A 27,298-nucleotide genomic window follows, 5' to 3' on the forward strand; every position below is an offset into this window, starting at 1 on the left:
ACTATTAAATAATGTATAAATTAATACCTTAGTTAACATGAACACCATTAGTAAATGATTACTAGACACATTAGTTAATTGTTAATTAAGAGTTAGTTAATGCTTATTAAGCATTAACTAACCCCCTACAGAACATTTGTTATGCTGCAGCTATGTTTGCATTGATGATGGAAGCGCTAGGTTGCACACTACATGCCATTGCAAACATAAAGGTGTAGTGGGGGGTTGGGAGGCAGAGGGAGATGAGAGTGCAGTAAACAAATAGACACGGTGGTAATCAGCTTGCCATTGTGAGAGCAACCAAACCCCACAATTTTCTCTGGTGATATGCCTGCTAGCCATCTGATTTTGTTGTGTGCTGAATCTGTGAATGAGCGTGTCTGTGTGTGTGTGTGTGTGTGTGTGTGTGTGTGTGTGTGTGTGTGTGTGTGTATGTGTGTCGTTTATTCTTACCAAAATGTCTACAGAGAGCTTCAAACTGTCATTTGTCCCCAGTGTGATGAAATTGTGGAATGGATGTGTGTCTGACCTGTCTGCTTTCTATACACATGGATGGTTGTGCATATGTATGTGCTGATTGGTTCTGTTTTCCCTGTTTGTGTTTGGTACTGTATCTCGCTTGGCTTGTAATCTCTTTGTGATACAGACATTTCCCAGCACACACACACTCACACACAAAAGAGACTGTAAATGTAAAAATAATTGAACAGAGCACCCACACACTTTATGGTTGTGGTTTCATGTTGAAGTGCTCTCTTATCTCCTAGATGTACAGTAGTCAATCATTGCTATTATCTTTCATGGAAATACCTAAGAGATACTCTAGCCGGATAGTAAAAATATCTCTTAACATACAGAATCATTGATTTAAAATCTGAAGCCAAATTGGTGTATTGATTTGGACTGAGTGAGCATACAAACACAGGATACTACTGTACTGTACTGTACTGTATGCTCATTTCGTATCAGTCCATGCATCTACCTGCACCCAACCATAAACTTCTGCAGAACTAGATTGGCAAGACAAAACCTCTCTCAATCGAATGGTTGTCAGACTATTCCGTCAGTTCTCTGGAAAGTATTTTTTGAGGCAAAGCAATGGCAGGGGTGGAAACAGAATCAAAATATCCTACTCAAGTAGAAGTACTGTTACCTTGATGAAATTCTACTTAAGTAGAGGCAAAAGCACTGGTGTAAAAATCATCTGAAGTAAAAGTGTAAAGTAGCTCATTTACACTGTACTCAAGCTATACTTTCTACAAAAAAGAACATTGTTAGATGTGATCTATTCCATGTTATTGTAAAAGGCAGAGAGAAACGAATAAACAAAGATTCTTTTAACTGGGAAAAAAAACTTTACCAAACAAAGTCAGATTAGTCTTCTCTTCTCAGCTGACTGACCGTTCTGTGAATTGCTCTGCATTTGGCCAGTTTCTGTTGCAGTGCTTATGGAGAGCCTGCAACATTTGCGCTCTGTAATGGATGTGATTCAAAATTTAAGAAAATACTTAAGGCATACTCAAAAAAATTCAATCACACAAAAAAGCTGCTCAATTACAGTAACAAGAGTAATTTACTACTTCCACCCCCGTGCAAGTATTCACTTTTAAATTCACCACATTACAATTCACCACATCTGCAATACGTTTCAGCATGAACATGAGCTTATTTGTCAGTGAATAACATTTGTTCCTCTCCTCTTTGTCCATTTTATTCATTCAGGAATCTGTTGGATAAAGACACATTCTCCAAGTCAGATCCATGTGAGTATATTCTGGCTTTAGACTCTGTGTCTGCACTGAATGTCTCTGCTCTCTGTCATCCCTGTGTTGATACCTTACTCTTCCCTTACGCTCTTCTCTGTCTTTTTTCCTCTCTCTTGGTCTGATTGGTTTTTATGTGTTTTTATTGTTGTGTTGCTGTGTGGTTTGGGAAACCTTTGATTTGCTCAAAGTGGCATGTCTGTTTGTTCACTGCACTGGAGCTAATACCTTTGCATTGATCTCCCATTTGGAATCTGCCCGCATTTCTCTGATTTTTTTCTCTCTCTCTCTCTCTCTCTATAATAGTATGCGTGCTCTATACCCAGGGAGTGGAGACCAAACAGTGGAGAGAGGTGAGAGAGAATTGTGAAACTGGAAGATAACACGCACACACACACACACACACAAATAAGGTGAAGGAGTGATTATTTGCCCTCCAATGCCCCCCAACCAACACACACACACACACACACACACACACACACACATACACACACACACACACACACAAACACTCAAAGACAGGAAAGGATTTATGTCCAAACAACTTCTTGCTGAGCTTACTGTGTGTTTGTTGTTGTTGTTGTTGTTGTTGTTGGTGGTGGTGGTGTGTGTGCATATGTGATGCGTGTGTGTGTGTGTGTGTGTGTGTTTGTATTGGTTGGGGGGCATTGGAGGGCAAATAATCACTTCAACTCCTTCACCTTATTTGTTCGAGTCTCTGGTTAAAATATATATTTTCAGTTTCTTTTTCAGAATGTTGTTTGTTGTCAGTTTTTGAAAAGAGCAAGGGGATATTCTCCAATAAGAGACCTCACCCAACAAGAAAACACTATGTAATCATCAATTTGTTGACATTTTAGGGACTAGACGAGACATTGGGAGGTATTAAGGCAGCTCTTGCTGTGCCTTAATCCATCCTTTGGCCTGTCTGTCTGTCTGTCTGTCTGTCTGTCTGTCCATTCATTTATGTACAATTTATCTGTACAGGCAAGTAAATTAAGAACTCATTTACAATGCAATAATAGCCTAGCTAATTGAATTGAATTAATGAAGTGATTATTGAATTAAGGTACTAATAAACTAATAACTGATTAAGTAAAGACACAATGCACTTGAGGACAATCCAACATGTAAATGGACTGCATTTATATAGTGCTTTTCTAGTCTACCGGCCACTCAAAGCGCTTTACAACAATGCCTACATTCGCCCATTCACACACCGATGGCAGCAAGCTACCACGCAGGGCGCTGGCGCAACCATCGGGAGCAATTTGGGGTTCAGTATCTTGCCCAAGGACACTTCGACATGCAGACTGGAGGAGCCGGGGATCGAACCACCGACTAGTTTAGTGACTAGATTTGTGGACGACCCGCTCTACCTCCTGAGCCACAGCCTCCCCATGTAGGCTACTTTGCATTCCAATGTGCTTGCTGATGTAAAGACTTTATGAATTTTACTTAATTTATTTGCTGTATATATCCTTACACTGGTATCTGTATGGCTGTTTTGCATTTATGAATAATTGCGCCTTTGAACTAGTGCTGTTTTTGTTTTACCATGTATTTCTGTGTAAATCTTTGTGTGTGTGAGAGTCAGTGTATGTTTGTGTGTATGCGTACACACACGCACCCATAATGGACTAGATGCCTATCATGTCGGCCTCCGGGTTCAACGTCATTACCCGTCCGGCAGCACAAATTGTCCAAACACCCAAGTGGCTATCATCTTTATTTATCTGGTCCATTATGCATGTTGCCTGTATAATGGATTATAATGGAGCTCATACGTATTTATACAGTCAGATGACCCCCATCTGCTGCTTGTGTTTTACCTGGTGAAAACAGATGGCTGTGTGGGCTTTCATTCACATATAGTTGGAGGACTGCGGGGGTGCTGTGTGTGTATGTGTGTATGTGTGTGCGTGTGCGTGTGTCCAAGTGTGTGCATATAAAATGGTGCTTCCCTCATTAAACTGTATGGCACTTTCTTTGTCTATTTTAACGGCCACTTAAGAGTGCAAAAAGGACCACTGTAATCCAATCAAGTGCACAGAATGCACAGTGATTAGTTTAACCAGCACAAAAAAGACAAATAATTAATTCTTCTTTGCTCCATGATTGATTTGTTAATCAAACAGAAAACATTAACAGCAGTCAGCCCCTTGTAGAGATAAAACATCACATCCATAATTAGAATGTTTGGAGCTGGTGGGCGTAAGATGCGGCTCCAGGTAACTCTTTGTGAGCTAGATTGAATCATACACTTTCAAACCTCAGATAGAGCAGGCAAAGCCAAATAGGTGACTCACCAGGGGATTACAGATAACATGCCTTGACAGGACCCTCCAGCACACTGGTCTTTCAGCAAGGCTTGGAACATATTTGATGATGATTTCTACCTCCTCCTGTGTTTGTTGTGTAAAGCACAGTATCCACCATGTTTATGCAGTTGATGCATTCTATAATTATGGAGGTCTTGGTTAGGTGAAGCAGTGGTACATTATAACCCGTTCTCCTCTCATTTCTCTATCCTTTTTGCCCAAGCTGGCAAGATCATTGACCAATATCTGCTTGGCCTTTTTACCTCCTTCAAAAAATCCCATTTCACACAATCATTCTCTTCTACAGTAGATAATGTACTGTGCAACAAACATTTACAAGGCTGCAGTTATAGTTACTCTGTTGCTAGACACACAGTACATTGTGAAATTATTCTCAACAAGTACAAACGCAATGGAGGGTGCAAGCACTGTCGGGAAAATGTCTTCCATTTTCTGACATGAAATGAAACCTTTACTCACATAAGCTGTCATGCTCACATTCCCTGTACACTGTAACACACATGAGTGTACGAAGACATACAGTAGATACACACATACATGCACGCACACATGAAGGCGTGTTCACAAAGTTCACAAAGGTTATTGGAAGTGCTACAAGGCACATTCATTACTGTTTTTCTCCAAAAAGCATGCAAGGCGAGTTTGTGTAAGGTTGTGTGTGTGTGTGTGTGTGTGTGTGTGTGCGTGCGTGCATGAGAGAGTGAGAGAGAGAGAGAGAGAGAGAGAGAGAGAGAGGGTGGTTGGTGCTAATTTACAGTTGCTTTATGGAGATCTGACAAGACTGACCTTTTCCCTCTTTTTCCCACTGTCTGATTCGCTTGTGACATCACAAGCTACCGCTGTTTGTTTAGTGCTCCTTGTGGGCGTGTGTGTATGTACCAGTGTGTGTGTGTTTGTGCGTGTGTGTGTGTGTGTGTGTGCGTGCGTGTAAGCATTTGTTTTATGTGTGTGTGTGTGTGTGTGTGTGTGTCACTTGCTCACACAATCACAGTCCTGGCATCCTTCAACGTTAAATGCCTCAGGGACTCAAAGTAACAAACTTCGGGATTTATTTATGAAGCCAGGTGACAGTTAAGGATGTGAAAGGCGGAAATGGTGTTCCGCTGACCACATGTGGTCACTCATGTGGCTATGGTAGACTAAATGGAGTAAGAGAAGTGAACAAGAAGCTCTTTCTCCTCCCTCAACACCTGTACTGCCCTGAAGCAAGGCACTTAACTCCCATGCCATTCCAGTGGGGCACTAGACACTAAACAGCACTAGACTGACAGTACTAGACTCTCTGCTTCTGTGTGTATCTGTCTCTCTTTTGAGACATTTCAGACAGTCCTGTTGCTGTTGATAATAATAGCAGAAAGAGCTTCAGTTTCACTCGACCACACTACTCAGACTGTCAATAACCTCTAACTGTCTGTGTGAACACAAGACACTAACAAGCTCATTATGTCATCACTGTGCCACTGTCTGCCCAGCTTGATTCAAGGAGATGAATACAAATCCATTTTGACCAAAGAGCTCCAGGACGTTCAAATGCCAAAAATCCACAATGGCAGTTCATGTTTGCTCAGGGGAAGATAATAAAATCTTTGTCAGGTTTGGAACAAAAAGGCAAAAAGATAATGAAGAATTAGACTCATGTCCTGTTGTGGCTCTTCTGTCTTGGCTGTGCTGGAGTCTTAGTATATGCTGTCACAGTGTGTGTGTGTGTGTGTGTGTGTGTGTGTGACTGTGTCTGTGTTTGTCTAGGGAAATGTCTAAAGTTGAGTAGTAGACACTGCAGATCTCTACAGTAGCTGTTGCCAGCCTGAAGAGTTCACAGTTTGCTGTGTGTGTGTGTGTGTGTGTGTGTGCAGGTCAGGGATTTCATGCAGGATTGAAATTAGTAGCCAGCTCCTGCAGCCCAGCAGCATCTAATGAACTCTGCAGCTCGGCATTGTCTCTTCCACTCAGCAGGGAAATCACATTATGGAGCCTATCTCTGCCATCACGCTCCACTTTGCTAACATGTTTCACACACCCTCATCAACACCTCAGGATCTCTTAAAAAGTCAGTGTGGCTCACAGATTCAACATTGGTGTCCTTTTCTCTCCTTTTCTCTTCTTTTCTCCTTTTATGCTGTTGATCCCTAGAAGGTTTCAAAGTGAGATCTTCTGAGAATGAGTTTATGTGAAGTGAAGTATGACTTCAGAAATACATTTTTAAAGAGTTTTGATACAGCATTAACAATGTAGAGTTGTAGGATTTGATATCTGTTCAACAACCCAAAAGGTCCACAATATCATATCTACTTTTATATTGTATTAATTGAAATGGCCCTTCATCTTGTCCAGTCAACCTGTCCAGCTGCTTTCCACATCAGAAACAGGAGAGTAGCTTCTACTTGCAAATGGCTTACAATGTTTAACATTGTAGAGTTTGGCAGCTTTACATATAAAACGCCTTTTGGTTCAAACACAATGGATGATCTGCATCATTGTATGCACCTTATTTCATACCTTTATGGTGGACTGTAGGTAGAAGATAACACAAATCACAGATTTTTAGGATTCCACTCAGTGTATGATCCAGGGACATAAATTACATTATGTACGAATTCTTAATTATTGTGTCATCCATCCATGTACATCTTTTTACATTATTTACTCATCAGTCATAAAAACCCCCAAAACAAAATTAAAATAAACTGCAAATGTCACGTATATCATGTATAGTAATCCCAATGAATCAGTTTACTTACTGTGAAATACAGATGAATGTAAATGTCAAGGAGAAGAAGTCCACTCAAAACATACAGTAGTTATAATTGGCCATAATTAAACAATTTAATTGTATATGAGGTTGTGCTATTGGGATAATTAGTAGAAACGTTAATTTTGCTGCTGTTTATTCCAACAGGAATGTGCTATTTACTGTTGTATCAAAGTGGAACTCACCAAAATGATTTATTGGGGTTATTGCTACAATCAAATTTTTCCCGATTTTCTTTTCTCTTGTTGTATGACTCCTTTACATTTTAAGCATCTTACCCATGTGACTTTCAACCTTACAAGCAGCAGTTTCAAGACAGTAGAATTAGTCAAAAACATAACAAAAGAATTGTTTGTTGCATTTTTGATGATAAAATGAATTTATCATCAACAGTGCGCAACAGTGCGCAATGATAAAGAAGTGCAATTAAAGAAGTCAGCCAATACAAAATAAAATAAAATAAAATAAATAAAAGCAAGGCAAGAGAACAATTAAAAGTCTTGAACAAGGCTGCAAGTAAAAATAAAAAAAAGTGTGTGACAAAAGGCTAATTATAAAAACAGATCATGAACCTAGGCATGAAAATAGTGAGAGGAAGTGAAAGCAGGCGAAAATATTCAGAGTTGGCTAATTATCAACTACTTGCTGGTGCATGGGCATTGCTAGGTAACCATATGTGAGTCTAAGTAATTGTAGGATAAACAAAGTTATTTTTGTGTAAAATGTTTTGTCTTACACTTTCTTTGGGAATATGCACAGCTTTTGTATTACACATACAAGTCAGGTTTCTCCCTTTGGACTAAGCTTTATTTTGAGGGTTTTTTGCTGGGTGATGTATTGGGAGTTGCTGCAGAGAAGCTATTAGAAAAAAAACATCTATCTTGTGTGAGGTGATTCAGTTCCCAGGGGCGTTCTGACCATTAGGCAAAAGGCAGGTGAATGGCTTTGGCCCCGGCAGCAGGAGGGCCACACAAAAGACATCCTTAATCAGTCAGGCCATATGGACCATTCAGCTTGACCTTTGGCGGGATATTGATACTTGACTTTAAGCTCATTTTCCTTTCCACTGTACCAGTTGCTGCAAGACAAGGAAAAGAAATTAAGCCAAGGTACCCAAACTAAATGGAGGGGAAGTGAACAACAGTAACAATGATGGGTCGAGTGTGCTGCTGTGCTTGGTGCTCAGAGCCAAGGACAAGTGAATATTAAAAATAGTGATAATAATGAGGATGATGACCAGCATCAAAACATGACCAGTCCCCAATAAAAGCTGGTTAAAAAATGATGGCTTAATTACCAGCAAGAGTCTAAATTCATGCAATATCTAAAGCCTATATCATCAGAATTGGCTAATGTCAGTGGAGAAATTGGTTTATCTTCCTCCTGTGATGGATTTCTCCAATGTGTGATTGTTGAACATTAGTGCAAAATGGTCTGGAAAGAATAAGCTGTTACTTTTTGATTCAGAGGGATTTACACCAAAAGCTGACATTTACCATTGATGTTTTAGATAGCTGAAAATTTGCTCTTAAACTCAAAATGTAAATAAATTGTAGTTGCACTGGAAATATCTCAATGTGACGTCTCGTCGAATACGTTTGGCCAGTTATCCACAGGAACAAGAAAAATACACCACAAAACAACAAAACAGCTGTTTAACAGAGTTACGGTGTTTTAGGGTGGATTTTCCCTTTAACTAGCTAAGTTACGAGGTGAGCAGTGACAGAAGCAGGCAGCAGAGCAGGAGAGAGGGTGAGACCGCTGCAGTACGTAACGTGATGCAGTCTGGGTAAAGAAGTCTTTTATATGACATTACATGGTAGAGAGAGCTTGAATCTTATTTGCTATGGACTACAATTACAACACAGTGTTTGTGGGAATGCGAAAAAGCAAAAAAAAAAGTGCAAACATAAAGTGTACCTGGATGAAGCAAGAAGAGGCGGTACACAATAAAAAGTGTCAGTTCTCATATGGGAACAATTTGTACTTTGTTTGATCTCTGCTGGAGCTGAGACTCACACACTGTAGTGGTTAGCTTAGCCTGTGGAGTTGAGAGTAAATGTACCACTGCAGTGCCACTGGATTGTATTTTATTCATGTTTTTTTGGAAAAGCTAGCTATGTTTTCCTGTAACTGAATTATTCATACATCAACACAAATAGCTGTGTGAAAAAAATGCAGTGGCCCAAGGGCGTTTTCTATGGTATAGCTTAGTCACACTGCTAGGCCCCCAAGCATTAACTTGTTACACTAAATTTTGATGTAAAATTAAGGGTATGCGGAGTCCTTAGAATGAATGCTTTTTATCAAAGGGAGTTATTTTAGGAGGTATTTAAGGATTTATTATGTATTTCATCCTTGGGACTGCCTTTCAGCTTTAGGAATAACTGTGTGTATGTGAGCAGTGCTGTTGGGTCAGTGCCAGCCTTTCACTGGCATTTTCTCTGGATTTGGTACTTTGGGAGTGAGAATCCCAGTAATTAGGAGGCCTTAATCATCACCTTTCTTCTCCTCTCCCTTCCCACTCTTTTCTCACTCCCACTCCCCCCCCCCCTGCTTTCCTACCCCCTACTCCTTTTCTTCCCTCTTCCCCTGCTCTTCCTGCTTCTTCAGCCATTTCTCTTCCTCTCTCTTCTTCCCTCCACCCACCCCCCTTCTTTCTCAAGCTCTCTCTCTGTCTCTCTCTCTGCATGTCTCTCACTCCCTCTCCCTTTCTCTCTATGGGTTGATTAGTGGATGATCCTGGTTCTGCAATTAATGTGGGAGAGGAATCAGGATCAAGGAGCCAGGAAACACACCCCTGGCTTCTTCTGCACAGCACCAGTGTCTCATAGCACCTTTGCTAATCAGGCCGGTGTAATCTGTAAATGTGTATGTGTTGAGCGTGAATGTTTGTGTGTCTGCATGTGCAAGTGTGAGTCTGAGAGAGAGAGGGAAAGAGAGAGAGAAATAAGGACAAGTAAGTGAAAGCTATGTATAAGCTAAGTATATCAATTGTACATTCACAATTTCCAAGAATAAATATCTGCCCTTACATTCGCACACAAAATATGGAAACCTACGTCAATCAATCATATGTGGAAAAATTCTAACTTAATTTTTCAAGAACGACAACAGCGTTAACGTTGTGGAACAATTCTTCAGTCTAACGTCCAACACTTTGTCGTTAGAGCAACATTAAAACAACATTACAACATTAAACAAGTGCAAGTTGTGTAGAAATGTATAGCATTGCAGTGAATGAAGAAATTTTCCACCACAATGTACTGAAAAATAGCCAAAAGGAGCAGTTAGCTTCTGAACATACCCCCAAGAATAAACTGCACCGAACAGTCTACCAGAATCTTTAGTGTGACTAATTTTTAGTGACTAATTCCCCCCCCCCCCCCCCATATCAGCCAACAGCCAACAATGACAAGCCATTTAACCCAATTATCCAGTGTCGCCACTACTAACTATATTCTTATATTAATTTTTGGTATTTTGCTCTCCTTCTATCCCTTTCCTATCCTTCTATCTCTCTCAATCTCTATCTGTCTTCCTCCTTTCTTAGTTTGGCAGAACGGAGGTGATAGACAACACACTAAACCCTGACTTTGTTCGAAAGTACATCTTGGACTACTTTTTCGAAGAGAAGCAGAACCTTCGCTTTGACTTGTGAGTGATTCCCTTTGAAGTCGTGTCCCTGTGGCCCCGATCATGCTAACGCTCTGCCTACTCCTCTAACCCTCTCTCCTCCTTCGCTGTCTTTTACTCTGCCTCTTCCTCTGTTCTGCGCTGATCAAGAGTCCCGACCCTACAGTTGGCCTACTCTGAAGAAAAAGTTTTGTGACACACTAACAATTTTCATATCATTCATAATTATAATCATTCATGGAATTCACCAAGCTTTTGTTCAAGGCAGTCTTTCTCTCTGTTTTTGTGTCTGTCTCTTTCTCTCTGTCTTGCTGACTCTCTCACTCATGCTGTCTTTACCATTTTATTTTCTGTTTGATATGAGTAGTAATTTTTTTAAAATTTAGGTCAAGATTATCATACTCCCATGTTGGCTGTGAGGTTGGTGAGCTGATAGGGTGAACTTCCAGCCTTTTATGGACTGGACCCTGACACACACACACACACACACACACACACACACACACACACACACACACACACACACACTGAATGATAGCTGGGCACTTACTGTACTTCATTCTTCAGCTCTTTCATGGATGCGATTCATCTCCATTTGAAATCACATAAACAGTCATTTCCTCAGTCCTTTGAGCTTCCAGGCCTCTTTGAAACTTCTCAGTAGACTGACCCTCAGCACATCCTGCTTTTTATATGACAATTATATCCTATGCAGCTACGCCAACACAGAATATAAAATAAATTGCAGAGGCTTGGCAACTGTATCATTTGATCTTCCTTTTCAGTTTATAGAAAGAAACACAAATGTAGTTTGCACACCTTATCAACTGATTTTTCCATGTGGAGACCTTAGCTGAGCCTGATTAATCTCTGGGCTAACAAGATCTATCGTTTCATCAGATGTTTAATCTTAGTACACCCCGTATGCTCCATTTCCCCTTCTTTCATCGCTTTACATTCACATGCAAATCAGATCAGGACCACTACTCATTATTATGGAAGAGGAGGAAAGGTCTTGTCAAAACCTTCCCCTATTACTCTACCCCATAGACATTAAGATGTGAAAGGACAGATATGGGATGGAAGTGCAATATGCTGAGAATATATCCCTTCTGCTCAGAGTGATGACAGATCACGGTGGCTCAGTGGTTAGCACTGTTGCCGCACAGCAGGAAGGGAGTTTGCATGTTCTCCCCGTGTTTGTGTGGGTTTCTGCTGGGTGCTCCGGTTTCCTCCCACCATCAAAGACATGTATGTTAGGGTTAATACTCCTGTCAGTGCCCCTGACCAAGGCACTGGCAAAAGAACTGGAGTTTGTCCCCGGGCGCTGTACTGCGGCTGCCCACTGCTCCTAGTGTGTGTATAGGATGGGTCAAATGCAGAGGACAAATTTCCCCACGGGGATAATAAAGTATACAAATACAAATAAATATCATTAGTGTTGGTATAGAGCTTTCCTTTAAGGGCATATCAAGATAAGAGAGTCCTCTATAGTTTTTGCAGTAAGTCTGGCTGTGCTACTCTTATTTTGTTTCCTTTCAGGTATGATGTTGACTCCAAAAGCCCAGACCTATCCAAACATGTGAGTGCACGTACCTATTCTGACCTTGAGCCACAGATAAACAGAGGCCAGTCTCTTGAGCAAAAACTCAATGAATGGCTGAAATGGCTTGCCACTGAATATTGCTTGTTGGAATGTAGTGTTTAAATTGATCTGAGATGGGTCAAACTCTCTTTATCAGTGGTTTAATGGTGAGGATGATTTTTTTTTGTTATCTTTGATTGGATGGTGCCTGCTGCATGCTATCTCCATGATGGAAAAAAACAAACCTTTTGTATTGCCTGATTCTTAGCAGCATCCAAATACAAAATGATAAGAATGTCTATAGTTTTGTCTGATTATACAGTGTGGTTTCTCATGCTTTTACAGGATTATACATGCTGTAGTTGAACATACAATTTGCAATATGTCTAAGAAAGAGTTGTTTTTTATTTGTTTCATTAGCTGTAGTATTAGCAGTAGTAGTGTAGTAATAGGCATTGTGCAATGCTGTACAATCATGTAGAAGAGCTTCGATTGTACAATGCTTTTAACCATTAGTTTCCATAAAAAAATCAATATATTGGAGTATGACAAGGCCATTTCTTTTCATTAGAAAAAGATAAGCAATGGTTGGATTTAATAATGCTGGAAACTATGGTGACAAAAAGCATTGGCAGGAACATTTGTTCTCAAAATAATCAGTTTTAAAGATTATTTGATGTATTTGGATAACAAGGGTTTGCATTTTTCCATCACTAGCTCTAATTTCAGTGTCGTCATATTTTTAGTTTGCTTACAGCTCTGGCACAGCATGTTGTCTCTTTCACGTCCTCATTTGAGCAGTGCTAGGAGTGCTAGGTATTGTATAGTGTTGTGCTCCTGGTATATGATGTATTCTGCTGTTGTTATTGTTGTTGTTGTTGTTGTTGTTGCTGCTGCCTGCCCAACCTTTCCGGAAGCCCGCCGAACTCAACGTAGGTCCCAGCATCTCTCTCACTTCTGACACTGTATGGCTGCTGTCTCTCTCCCCAGATTAATGATCCTTCACTGAAGAAGGATCTGTTGTTACGGGCTCAGTACTGTAGCAATCAAATCAAATTTATTTGAATAGCCCTTAAGCAAGGACTACTATAGAGACACGATGAGATCTTCCACTCTTTATTTCCAGGAACAAGGTTTGGCTATTATTTAGAGCAGGAGTGAGTGGAATCAGTGGACATGGCAGACCAGGGATCTCCCTGAAATTAAACACACTACTTAGGTCAAAGTTAGGGACTCATTGGTTTGCATGCATATTATGTGATTAGACAGAACTTTGATAAAACCAAAAACAGGGCGGGACTCTGCGTCTTTTCTGGCTCTTCGATTTAAAAGTTGAGAGTCAAATTTAGCGTATCAGTGCTGGGTTATAGTGAGAGAATGAGTCTGGTGAAAGAGATGATTGTAGCTGAAACCATGTCTCTCTGTCTCTGAAAACTTCCCTACATTAATCCCCCACCCCCCGCTGTTTTGGAAAATCGCCTTACTGTTGTGACATGTTTGATCCTTTGAAACCCCTTGTTTCCTTGACTTCACCTTCTCCCTGTTGTCTGTCACCCTCCACAACTTAAACTCATTAACCCATGGCTTCTATTGTGTACACCTGCACCCTAACACTCATTTGTTCTACCTACGCCAACCTGGCTTCCCTTCCTTCCTTCCTTCCTTCCTTCCTTCCTTCCTTCCTTTCTTTCTTTCTTTTTCTTTTTCTTTTTCTTTCTTTCTTTCTTTCTTTCTTTCTTTCTTTCTTTCTTTTTCTTTCTTTCTTTCTTTCTTTCTTTCTTTCTTTCTTTCTTTCTTTCTTTCTTTCTTTCTTTCTTTCTTTCCTTCCTTCCTTCCTTCCTTCCTTCCTTGCAGGACTTTTTGGGTCAGATGTTCTGCACTCTTGGGGAGATTGTTGGATCACCAGCCAGTCGACTGGAGAAGCCGTTGGGGTGAGTGAGAGTTTCAACCATTTCCTCATTGGTGAAAAACCTCTGACTCAAACTATGATTGTGGAAAGAGGGTAGAGTGTTAAGAAGGGAAGACCTAGAAAACATGCTTTGGACCTGCGTACAGAATCAGAGTCATTCTCAATCACCAAGTCCATCCCATGGTATGCATCAGTAATTATCTTTCAGGTACAATATACATCAACTGCACTGAAGTTAACTGAATGTAATAGAAATGTGTGCCGTGAGTTTGGGGTGGTACAATGAAGGTGTGATTTGTGATCAAGTACATGGCTATTTTTCATTCAGCCATTTCCAAGCTGCTTTACATTAGCTAGCAGGAGAGTACAGAGGTAGACAGGACTGGATTGAAAGCTTGGCTTCATTTGGAATTAGTCTTTTGCTTCCCAAAATTAAATGGACCAAAGTAGGTGCGGATTTCTCGAGGGGCTAGCCTGGTTAAGTGAAAGTGTATGAAAGTGCATGAGGAGGAGGAGAGGAGGAGGAGAGGTGTGTGGGTGATTTGGAAGGAGACAAGAGAGGGAAAGACAGACACATTGATCGGACAAAGAAAGAGACCAAGGGAGGGGAGACAGAGCACATCCTACAGATGTTTTCTACGGATAATTATTGTCATTAAAGAAAAGGGCGAAGCGCAGAGCAAAATTACCCAAATTACTGCTTGTCTCCTCAGCTTGTGCTCTCGCACTGGCTGAGAGAAACATGTAGGGCTCTATTTTCATGAATCAATGGCGCACAGCGCAAAGTGCAAAGTCAGAGGCAGTCATAGTTCACGGCAAGTCACCAAAATATCAAACGGGCGCAGGTGAGAAAAAAAACCTGTGTGTGCCAGAAGAAAATGCCATTTTGCCGGCACAAAGTCCCACCATCCGCCACACGCTGTCATGAAAATAGAGCCCATAGTGTTAATGGGGCACCGTGTAATCTGTCTTTATACATCCATCATGTATGATTTGCCAGTGTATGATTTGCCAGTTTACCATTGACATTAGTCCATGGTTCAAGAAGATGCTACTTGGCTGTGTGGTATGTCTTTTTCCCAGGACTGATGAGATGAGATGGTAGAGGAAAGAGGAAAGGCTTGCTGCTATCAGACACTTTTGGCAAGTTTACAAAGACCTGGGGTCTGTTTCACGAAGCAAGATCAGTGGGTTAGCGGGTTAACCTTGGGTTTAACCCTGGGCTTTTCGGCCTCATGACGGTGGCTCACTTCTAGGTGCAGCACATCACCATGGTAACTTGGGCTGCACAGCCATGGAGCAGCTTATGTTCAGGCAATTGGATCCAAAAGTATAAAAAGCCAATTAACTCTCTGGAAAAATGGCGTCACCACTCCTAAGATCCTGTGGACTTTGGTGCACAGATAGTAAGAAGGAAGGAGCCTTTTTTTCTTTACCTGATGAATTATTAGATCAGAGATATAATACATGCAGAGCATTTGCCCACTAGCTGGTAGCTTATATTATTTGACTATAGTTACCAATAATGAATTAAATTTACTGTTGCATATTAAGTCCGCTGAAATTCTTTCATAGGATTTGTGAGAGTGATTGATGTAATAGATTGCACCAATATTTCCCAAAATTTTTTCACAGCCTCAGTTTATTGTTTTATTATTTAATTTTTTCTGCTATTTTTATTGCACATTTTTTTATATGCTATATGTGTGCTTACATTCTATTTCATTTTCCCTGCTCAACCATATTCATTTTGCCGCCACAACAACCTAATTTCTTCACAGAGATGATAGCTTCATATTATCTGAAATACTGCTCTGGATGTGATTGGCTATTTGTTACAAACCCCGCCTCCTTTATGTGAACACGCTCATAGTTGGATCCTGGGTTGACCGAGCAACCTGTTAGTCGGGACTGACATTGTTAGGTTTTGTGGAGCCAGCTACTGCAAAGAGACCCTGACTATGTGAGACAGACCCCAGCTTGGAGAGAATGACCACACTGTGTGGCTCAGCTGACTGACACTGTGGCAGGGTGTGTGGGCCAGGATGTGTAGGCAGGGTTGTGACTGGTGTGACCAAGGGTGTGATTCTGGTGCATATGTACATCCCGTTCCTTGTAATCAAAGGCCATCAGATGTTTACCCCCGAAGTGGTTTTGCTCAGGGCCTTGAAGTGCAGATAAGCCTAGTGGAGATGTGTGAAACCCTGAGGCTCGTGTGAACTTCAATGGAAATGTTGATCAGCAACTTCATAAGTTATATTGGAGTGGTTGTGCGGCGCTTGTGTTTAATCTTCTGAGGGGGACAGCTATTGGGATAAAGGAGCAGAGAGACACACACAGAGGCACACCTGAACACACACACACACACACACACACACACACACACGACCACACACACACACACACACATACACACACACACACACACACACACAAACCAGAGCAGGCACAGATAAGCAGTGAGCAGAAACAAAAGCACAACACACAGCAACACATACTGTACACACACACACACACACACACACACACACACACACACAAATGCACGCACACAAATACACACACATACACAAAAAGTGATGCATTGCACTGGTGTATATGCCAAACAGAGGGGTTTGTTTTCATGTTTCTGTGTTAATGAGGAGTCATTTGTAATCCATTGTTTGGAAGTGTGCTTGGTGTGTGCTTTTCTCAGCCAATGGGAGAGGCTTTTCAGATCAGATTTTTCATTTTTCACGTCTCTATCTCACTCGACCTGTTGTCTCGTTCACTCTCTACCTGTTTCTTTTTGCCTTTTCTCTCTCTCTCTCTCTCTCTCTCTCTCTCTGTCTCTCTCTGTCTCTCTCTGTCTCTCTCTCTCTCTCTCTCACACACACACACACACACACACACACACACACACACACACATACAGACACAACAATGCAATATATCCTTGTCTCAGGAGTGACTTATGCCATTCTGTTGGGCATGCTGTTATGAGCCACCCTGAGCCTCTGACGATGCCCCCTGTTCTGGTCTGTTTACTGTCTCATGTCCTGCCCCTGTCCATCTTTCTCTCTTATGTGTCTACAAGCTGCACGTCTGTCTCTGTTTGACTGTCTGTCTCTCTCTGTCCCCCTCTTACTGCACTATACTATACTGTACTGTACTGTATAGAAAACTTTATTTCTTTGCTTGACTATTCAGTGTCAATAGTATTATATTACTGTGTATATATTCACATAAGTTTCGCAGCTTGAGCAAACATGACGACTTCTTGTAAGAAAATTTAGGATCTCTATCGGTCCCGCTCACTATGCACATACTGTATGTGCATGCAAGCACACACATACAGACACACACACACACACACACACACACACACACACACACAGTCTCAGATACACACACATTTTATTAATTGATTTTATAAATTCTAAACCTTGTGTAAATGGCACATGAATGCATGAGTGTGTATTTTAATCCTGCCTCTTTGTCCTGGTACCTCTTTTTCCAGCTAATTGTACTGGCTTTAATCTTCATGAAATTAGTGCTTGTGTAATTAGGAAGCAGCCATTGGGCATCAAGAGACATATTCAGGTCAGGCACAGAGGCAGTCAGTCAGTCAGTAATCACACTTCGTGAGACGGCCTCTAGAGGGTGTCTTTGGCTGCGAGATGCAGTGTTTCCATACATACAATACCATCATATATCAGCATGCCCGGCACAAAATAAAAAGTTAGTCAGTGTATAGAAATTGATCTAAATCGATTTCTAATGTGCACATCACTTCATGATTGTCATTTGGCGATGCACAGACCAGCAGCTTTGTACTCAATCCAACAGTCTCCCGTTGTGAAACTTAAAATTCCACAATTTGCTCCAAACTCACATGTGATGATAGTAACGGTATTTGTAAGTGTCCAGGCACTATATGTCCGATCTAAGATCTGCAATTTTGAAAGCTTTCCAGGGCAACATCAATTTCTTCATGTCTTGGGGAATCCTCCTGACTCCAGGCATCTTGTCTCTATGTTTGTATCTGTGTATGGTGGTTGTGTTGTGGCCTCGGCAGTAAAAATTAAAGAGGCTTGGAATGGTGAACTGGGCTAGAGTTACCTGAAGTTGTATGGGATGAGAGTCTGGCTAGTATACACTCGTGCTCCATTAGCAGCAGACACCAGTTGATTCAGTTCAAAGTGGTCCACCGTCTTCATCATTCCAAATCTAGGTTGCACAAAATCACACACACACACACACGACAGATGACAGATGTCGAGCAACAGAGGGCACTGTCTCACACCTTCTGGTTCTGCTCATCACTCACTGAATTCTGGACAAAAACCTTTGATTTGTACTCAAAAGCTTATAAAAGCACTATTCAACCAGAAGCTGGACTTGACATCTTTGGCTGCTCTCAGTCTACTCTATGCTTTCCTAAAGCCATGCAACAGTCCTTAATGCTTGGGATGACCAAAAGCGGCCAAATGGCGAATTGACCCTTATCTGAAACCTCTTTAAAAAAAATTTTTAAATTCTTTTTTTTTTGTTGTTGTTTTTGTTTGGCCTTGTTGGAACGATTTTCCTTCGCTCTGTGTATGTGTGATTGAGTATCTGTTTTGCTTGTTGGTTGTTTCTGTTTGTTCTTCCCATTGTAAAAAGAAAAGCTTTCAAATAAAATATATATATAAAAAAAAAAAAACATGAGTGCAGTGCAGAGACTTAATTGCATATTGGCCCTGATCACTAGTTGGATTCCACTAGACACACCACTCTTACAAGTAATTAATCTTAAACAACCACCGCCACAGGTTAATTGTCAGCCTGTTGGAAGCACTGTGGCCTGTCGCCTATAGGCTAAATCCTACACTGACTCCCACACTGAGTCCCACTCTCTGCTGTTAATTTACGAAAATCTACATTGTTTGTAGTGGCCTGGAAACTTTACCAGTAGGTTACGATATTATCTTGTGGTATTTAAGTAACGTTAGTAGAATAAGGTGATTTAACTGATAACTGTGTTGCCTAGCTGAGCAACTGAATTGAATTGAATTGAATTGAATTGAATTGAATTGAATTGAATTGAATTGAATTGAATTGAATTGAATTGAATTGAATTGAAATGAATTGAAGATACACGTTGTGGGCCTGTACAGGATTTGAGCTTGTTCATTATGGATAAAGGCACCGGAAGGTTAAGAGAGAGGGAGAAAGAGAGAGGGAGAGAAAGTGAGAACCTTGACCACCCAGTGGTTGTGTGTGTGTGTGTGTGTGTGTGTGTGTAAAAGACAAACAGGGACAAAAACAGAGTATGAAGACATTCAAAGCAACCTATAATTGTTAGTGTGATGGTCACACAGTAGCACTGACAGGTATTAGACACGTGTACACAAAGTATGTGAGCAGAATAGAATAGACAATATTCACTAGTCAGCAGAGCCTTCCATGTTGATTGATTTTGGAGCCGCTTGTTGGTTAATGCATTCTGGTGTAATAATCTTGAGAAGGCTGAATTGTATTTTAAGGCACAGAGAAGTAATTAACATTGACTGGCAATGAATGTATCAGATTGTGTGGCCGCTCTGTATTCTTTACTGATTCCCTTCAAGGCCACTCAAGCACACAAGGAAGAACATACAACCATACACACACAAGCATGCACACACATACACACACCTCAAAGTTTAACCATTGTAATGTCAGATTGTTTTTTGCTACGTTCAGACTCCAGGCAAAAGTGGCCCAAATCTGATTTTTTTGCTCATATGTGACTCAGATCTGTTTGTGTGTGAACAGTGTGAACAGCACAAATAACATGGAATCTGATCTTTTCAATTCTGATTTGGGCCACTTTCATATGTGGTCCTAAATCAGATACAGGTCTGATTTTTTGCAATGCGACCTCAGTCTGAACAGTCAAATCGGAATTCATGCAACTTTTACGTCACTCTAGACCGACATTCGTCACAGTTCTGCGCTGGCGGGAGTCACTCGGTGAATACAAACATGGAAGACAGCTGCGATGGAGGTAGTCAGTGGAGGGACAGTGAGGTGTTAGACCTCATAAGTATTTGGGGTGAAATTTTGGATGAAATCTGTTTCAGTGAAGCCATTCACGTCACAATCCCACCACTCCTGGCTCCGACTCCGCATCCACACACACCTCCGTACAGAAGTAGCAGCCATTGCTCCACAAAAAGCCATAAGTAAAAATTTGTCTTTCTTTCTCCTCATCCTCATCCTCGTTATCATCTGCTCACAAATTCGCTGGCTTCCACTGCACATCAACTTATAAATGAAACCATAAACGCTGACTTCAGTGGCCTCCATGTTTACTTCCATACGACAGCGTGCTGCGTGTGACGTCTTTGTTATTGTTCTTTTTTGCGCATGTGGGTCAGTTCAGGACTGTGACCAGTTCACACTGGAATCTGATATTGGCCACATTTAAAAAATAATGTGAACAGCCAAACAAAAAAATCTGATCTGAGCAATAAATCCGAATTGAGCACTAAGGCTTGCAGTGTAAACGTAGCCTTTGCATACATGCCAGAAAGTGGATATGCATGTGTGTCCATGTGCATGCAGGATTGTGTGGATTTCTGTGTATGTACAGGCACGCTCTGAGATGTGCATTTGATTTGATCCGGATAGAGTAATCTCTCTCCTGCCATAAAGCTATAAATAAGAAATTATATTGCCTTTGATAAAGTCAGCCAAACTAGATGACATGCCTTGGATCAATGAGACACTCTGCAGCTCGGATATCATTATGTTGCCATCGGCTCCAAATCGATTCAGATAAAGAATAGAAGTTTGAAATGTATTCTGGCCAGTGTTGGGGAAAGTTACTTTGGAAACTAACTAGTTACTTTACTTCATTACTTGCCATAAATTGTAACTAGTTACTTTAAGTTAGTCTTTATTACAAGTAACTCATTAGAGTAAGTTACCCACATAAAACATGCATCTAAAATATCTTATTCAACTCTTATTGTGCAGAAATCATTCACTGAGTAGGCTACATAATCTGTTGTTATCTAAACATCAACCTCTGAAAGGCAAGGTAAGCAAGCTTTCATTTATTTGGGTACCATGATATACGGTAAACTTATAAGATCACAGAGGAAGCCTTAATTGATCATGTCTGGTATCAAAATAAACAGCACATGCTCTCACAACACATTGGCAAGTACTTTCAATTCCCCAATGCACAGCTCACAGTTAACAATCATGTTCTTATTGTTTTCTTCGATCAGTTCAAAGTAATATATTAAGTTAAGTTGTCAGAACAAGAGGCACTCGGAAAGATTGCAGTAAGGAACGCGTTTCCTTGGCAACATCAGCTACATCCTTATTCCACTCAATAATTGATGTATGGGGTCCATAATTAACATTCATTCAGAGTAGTTGTTAGTTTGAAAAAACACTTCTCAATCTGACTTGCGTTAATCTGCACAGCAGATCAACCATGAAATGAAGTTGAACAATTTATTTTTATGTTTATTTGACTGTCTTCACTTTTAAAGATGACGGTAGCTCTAGTGTAGCATTCACAAGACAATTGTAGCTTAGAGTAGGATCAGACTGAAATATGGCATCATGCTAATATTGGCCCCGTATTAAAAATATTGGCCAGTCAGTATTGTCTATCACTGATATGATGCAGATTTAATTAAAAAAAATGACAATGAAACCAATTTATAAAAAATAAAAGAGACAGGGAAATTAAGTGTGTGTGTATGTGTGTGAGTGAGACAGAGAGAGAGAGAGAAAGAGAAAAAGAGAGAGTGCTACAGCCACAGAAGACATTTGTTTCATCTCAACATCAAACGCTCTCTGTTCTTTTTTGACTGCTTCAGATTTTACAGTGCTCTCTTGCCATAGGCCCCGAATGCATGTTTTATTAAAGAGAATAAAATTCTCTTGTCATTTGTATTTACATAGGGAAATAATTTAAACTAGTACAGTACAGGGCCTAGTTAACTGCACCCATATGAGTGAATTGTTTTCATTTTGCATCTTTCTTATTTTGGGAATAAGTGGATGTTAAAGGATATTGCATGATTCAATAAATAGATTTCAAAATAGGTTTCTATTGGAGGTATTCTACACTATTGTGCTACTAAAGAAACAAAGCATGCTGGTTTTACTGGACCTGGTATTTCTGGTTGGTTAAACAGTCAAGATCTTCTTTGAATCGTCACTCTTCCCCAGTGTTGGGCAAGTTACTGAAAATTAGTAATTAGTTACAGTTACTAGTTACTTCTCTCAAAAAGTAATTGAATTACTTTACCAATTACTGCATAATAAAAGTAATGAGTTACTAGGGAAAGTAACTTTTGCGTTACTTTTAAATGTCTGCTTCAATTCTCTTATTACTCATAGCTATATTATTTTAGTGTTGCTGTGGCACAGTGTGGGACAAGACAACTGTCAAATTGTATCTATCATTGTACCCATTATCACTATGATGAAAAGTAAGTAGTGGAACAATAAAACTCAATAGATATATTACTGCACCGGTAGCAGTGTTGCCAACTCTTTTCCAAGGAAAGTAGCTATTGACTGCTCAGAAAGTCACTAGAAGTCGCCAGATTATGTCATACGATAATTTGCATATCAATATATAATGCTGCACTTGTTAAGCAGACCGCGGAGTAGCCTGTTTTAATATAAGTGCTGACTCCGCCCACCCGGGCCAGTTTCGGCGTACGCCGGTAACAATTACAAGTGGACCCTATCCTACAGTCCCTGCTGTGGGAAGCTGTGATCATCAGACGTCTCTGGATTAGACAAGCAAGTAGAGAAAACCGACATCAGCCATACCAATTTATTGCCAAATGCTTTGGGATTCAACACATTAACATCGCCTCCCATGGTCAGAAAAAGTCTAGTCCAGCCCTAGTTACAGTACTAGTTACTGCCAAAAGTAGTGTAATTACAGTTATTCCCAACATTGCTCTTCCCCGGTAGAAGGTTTAATAGAACAACTCTTTCTTTTCCCCTTATGAGACATAATTATTTTGATGGGTTGTTTGTGAAAGGTTGGTCGGTGTGTGTGTGTGTGTGTGTGTGTGTGCGCGTGCATGAGACAGAGAGAGAGAGAGAGAGAGAGAGAGAGAGAGAGCGAGAGCAACTCAACCATTCTCTTTCAGTCACAATAAGCAGCACCTCACTGAGAGGAGGAAAATGTGGCAAAATATGTTACCATAAGGAACACCACTTGGAATTATCCAACTAGGTAATTTTGTGTGCCGCTCCTGTGTACTGCTCTAGTGTGGCAGCAAACAATGTGTTTACACAAGTGAGAAATTAATTGTGCAGAGGATCCTTTAGTTTATGCTGTGCTTGCAATGAAAAACCCTTCATTGCAGAGTATAGCAAATTGGCCAGACATTTGCAGGTCTGCAGATATGGTGGAGAGACATGGCCTGAATGCAAATGGTTTATCGCCAGCTAATTTCCCTACTTAATGTAAATTCTTGCTCATTCCTTGAGAACAAACGACAAGTAGCAGTATTGGACTAGCTTCTATGTATTAAGAATTTTTTTTAAGTTATTATTTATATTAGTTAATTCTTTTACAATGCTATCACTTAAGGCAGCCATGCTTTTGAAAATGTTATTTTATTCATAATTCACAGAAAACTGATATCTACATTTGTTTAGCTTAGGTTAGCTGCTAAGTCTTTTTTACACAGGTACGTTTAAATGTCTAGAGCAAATTGTACAAAAACGTAGACAGTCTTAATTCTCTAAGCAGCTAAGAATCTGTCTAGGAATGTAGAATGAGCTTCGCATTCACTTTATGAAATTTTGTTTTCTACTCACTAAATGTCACTCCATTTACAACTGAACAAAAAGACTTGAAAGTCTGCTGTCACAGTACATAATATCTTCTGGAAAGCCCATTGGGTCATATTTAATCTTTCTTCCTATACTGCATTCATGCTGTCAATGTTGCTGTTTGGTCCCTTAAAACACCGCCCTGTGTGGTGCATTTAATTTGGTGCAAGGTTCATTTTGGTGCTGTGTTAATTTTAAGTCAGCAAACAGTGGGTAGGATTGGGGATTGGGTAGGATCATGTAGATCATATTTCCATATGTGTTACTTTGGAAATAATATGCAAATGTTAGACACAAAAAGGAACCGTGTGCTGACACAAAATTGACATGAGAAGTTAATATGGCAATATTTGTATACCAGTACTTACTGCTATGGCCAAAGGTAGAGAGATAAAATATGACCCATTTGACTTCCCATAGGATGTTGCATGTTTAATGCCTTTATTTATCGAGGGCGGTTTGACTGAACACACCCACTCTTTTTCTGCAATGCCCTGCCTGCACCCACACAGTTAATGTGCATCCTGGGGACTGACCATAAACACCACAATTTTCAACCGACGGTCACTGAGCAGCTTCACTGCAGCAGATGGGGGTTAAGTGGCTTACTCAAGGGCACATAGGAGATAGACAAAGAGGCAGGGGAGAGCTGTAATCATTCACTTCACACACCCAGATTTCCACAGTTGGTTCAGAGATTCAGATCACAATGCTTCCCTCCCTCACCTTCAGGCTGCCACCCACAGTCAGCTACTACAGTGTGTCATGGCACACTGTCAGTTTTCTTACTTTACAGTTAAACAAGATTGTGTTGTCCATGCACTATAGTATTCCCCTTTGTTTTATGATGACTATGTATCGCTGCCGGTCCAGACAATGGAGTTTATAACCCTTCAGTTAATGCAGAGTATGAGTATTGTGTTTGTAAATGGAATATTCAGTAGATGGCATATTTGAGACGTGCATTCTGCAGTAAGGGTGCAGATGTCGAGTACCACTCATGGAAGAGAGGGAGATGAAATGAAGATGGCGGAGGACTAGAGCAAGTAAAGGAGAACAGAGGCAAAGGAACAAGATGAGAGGAGAGGAGAGGGAGAGGGAGAGGAGAGAGGAGTGAAGATGAAAAGCACAGACTAGAGACAAGGAAGATGGTGGGAGGGGGCGAAGAGGGGGGAAGAGGTGTGTTCGAGCGAGCTTGGCCTTTTACGGTTTCTGTATTCCCCGAATGTCAATGTAGATTACTAGAGCAGTGTAGCGAAATGGAAGGAAATGATTTGTGAATGTGAATAGAGGCATGTGTGCAGAGGCAGAATACCCAACTGGGTATGATGACAAACCAAGCCAGACACCGCAGTCTGCCTGTCTCTAACGGTTGGCCCCAGGCACTCCTGCATGAAGCGACGGCTGGGGATGTTTACATCCATACCATAATATCTTTGGGGTCAGTATCCAATTTTATTCACACAGTGTCTATGTTTGATACTCCTGCAGAGCAGTGTAGCTGACAGTTTTTGGAATGTGATATTAATATGTGAATATTATATTTGTTACTTGTCTTGATAGTCCATTGTCTCACTCTCAGAGACTAGAGAACAACTAACTTTTGCTCTTGCATTGAAAGTTTAAACTTGAATCCAGAGGTTTTGAGTCTATGAAAAGCACTATACACTGCAAGACCTAGCTGTTATCATTCATATTGTCTCTATTCACAGTCATCCCTAGTATTGGTTTCCAAGTATGACTTATAGTCCAAAGTCTGGCTAAATCCCACAGTCCTCATCATTTAATTTAGTGTAACATGAATATAATATATGCTTCAAATTTGATGGCACTTCAAGTAGGTAGTGGGAAATCACATCTTCTCCACACAGATCCAGTGTGTGGCTGTTACTGAGCAGTGAGCGTACTCACTCTGAGCTCAGTGGTATGAATGTGGTCTATTACACCCACGGCAAGGCAATCACAATAAAGTTAAATGCTTTCAACAACTTGGATATTTTCAGTTCTCATAGGTTTCTCCCACCCCCCTCTCTGTTATTTCCCTTCTCTCTCTTTCTCTCTTTTGTAGTTGGATGTCTCCCAGAGATAGATGTAGCTAACATGGCAGTAACTTTGCATACATCTAACTTTCTGAAGCTGTTGAATTAGGAGAATCTCTTTTTACTGGCTCTTGAAATGGGTCCTCATTCCTAGCATAATACTATCATTTTTCAACAAAGGCACGTAAGTCCTTTCGGTCTATTGCAGGTATTCTCAGCATTTTTCTTTCAAACTGTTCCACAATCCCACATGCCATCAAAATATCTGATCTCTCCGATAAATGCCTGCAGTTTTTATAATTCAAAAAATTGACTCAGAAAATAAATACAGGTTAGAGATACAGGTTACCCATAGTTAAACTTGCTAATTTTACTGGTCATTTCCTATTTGTGGTTTTCCGTCTTTTATTGACAAATTTTTTTCCATCATAGTTTAGAAATTCAAATGAGATTCAACAGTAAACAGTCTGGCCTTTCTAGTGTCATTTCACTGCTCGCTTTGTGTGTTGTGTGTGTATGAAAAATACTACACATTATTTACACACAGATATCATTAGTTGCCAAATTGGAGCCTTGCCTACTAAAATTTGAACATGTTTATTTAGAAAGTTAGCTTGCAGCAACATTTAATTGACCATGCCTATAAGTTTAAAAGTGATGTTTATTAAGGAAATCAAAATATGACAACCATCCTTAAACTTTGGAAAAACTGTTGGGAGGTTGGGAGTTAGTGAGAACTAGCAACTTCCCACAAAAGTTGCCTTCAGTCTGACTGAAGGCATATTGCTGGGCCCAAAAATGCAGGTCCGGAACCTTTTTACAAGAACAAGCTGATTTTCCCCTCTGTGGAAGGGGCTAGGGTAACAAACTAGCCTTATTCAATGTACAACACCCAGGAGAGAGAGAGACAGCTGCAGCCTCAGTAAAAACCACTGGCTACCCATCACCCAAGACCTTTAGGAGAAGGAGAGGGGGAGAGTAGACAGATAGAGAGGGAGGAGAGGAAGAGGTTAGGTACTCATGTGGAAAAGGAGACCCTCTAGTAGTAATTACGCTCTTGGCCATTACTCTTCTCTGACCACCAAAACCCCCAAGGAAAGGAGTCTTATACCTCATATTTACTGTATGATCTTTGTCTTGAAGAAGACCCACTCCCACAGTGCAGTTATTTCCAGAACAGACATTACTCCTGCGGCAGCGACATGGACCACCAATGAAGGCTTCCTTGGAGAGAGAACACTAACTGATAAGAGCACTGCTACTGGATCCACTGGAAGCACCAATAGTCTAATGAGAGAGAGAGAGAGAGATGTGTGTGTGTGCATGTGTGTGTGTTCATGAAGAGAACTGAGAGCGACCTGTTTTGTGATGCGCTCTGTGAACAAAGCAGAGCTCTATGAAATTAATAATACACTTAAATCCATTATTCAAAAACAATAGG

General features: G+C 40.6%; 1 protein-coding gene across 2 annotated transcripts in view; it reads left to right on the plus strand.

Moving 5' to 3' along the window:
• Positions 1-27,298, plus strand: part of cpne5b (copine Vb) — a 120,836-nt gene that overhangs the window by 31,571 nt on the left and 61,967 nt on the right. Inside the window, exons 2-7 of one of the 2 annotated variants that reach the window (XM_071525624.1) lie at positions 1,723-1,763; positions 2,070-2,116; positions 10,411-10,514; positions 12,036-12,075; positions 12,996-13,010; positions 13,933-14,009. In XM_071525624.1, the coding sequence (XP_071381725.1) occupies positions 1,723-1,763; positions 2,070-2,116; positions 10,411-10,514; positions 12,036-12,075; positions 12,996-13,010; positions 13,933-14,009 (324 nt within the window). The remainder of the gene's footprint in view (positions 1-1,722; positions 1,764-2,069; positions 2,117-10,410; positions 10,515-12,035; positions 12,076-12,995; positions 13,011-13,932; positions 14,010-27,298) is intronic. The other variant, XM_071525625.1, reaches the window with a different exon arrangement.

Source organism: Centroberyx affinis, unplaced genomic scaffold, assembly GCF_046629955.1.
Source record: "Centroberyx affinis isolate AG114_WGS23_722 - 3 ecotype Tasmania unplaced genomic scaffold, CSIRO-AGI_Caff_v1 ptg001311l_1, whole genome shotgun sequence".
Lineage (NCBI taxonomy): Eukaryota > Metazoa > Chordata > Actinopteri > Beryciformes > Berycidae > Centroberyx > Centroberyx affinis.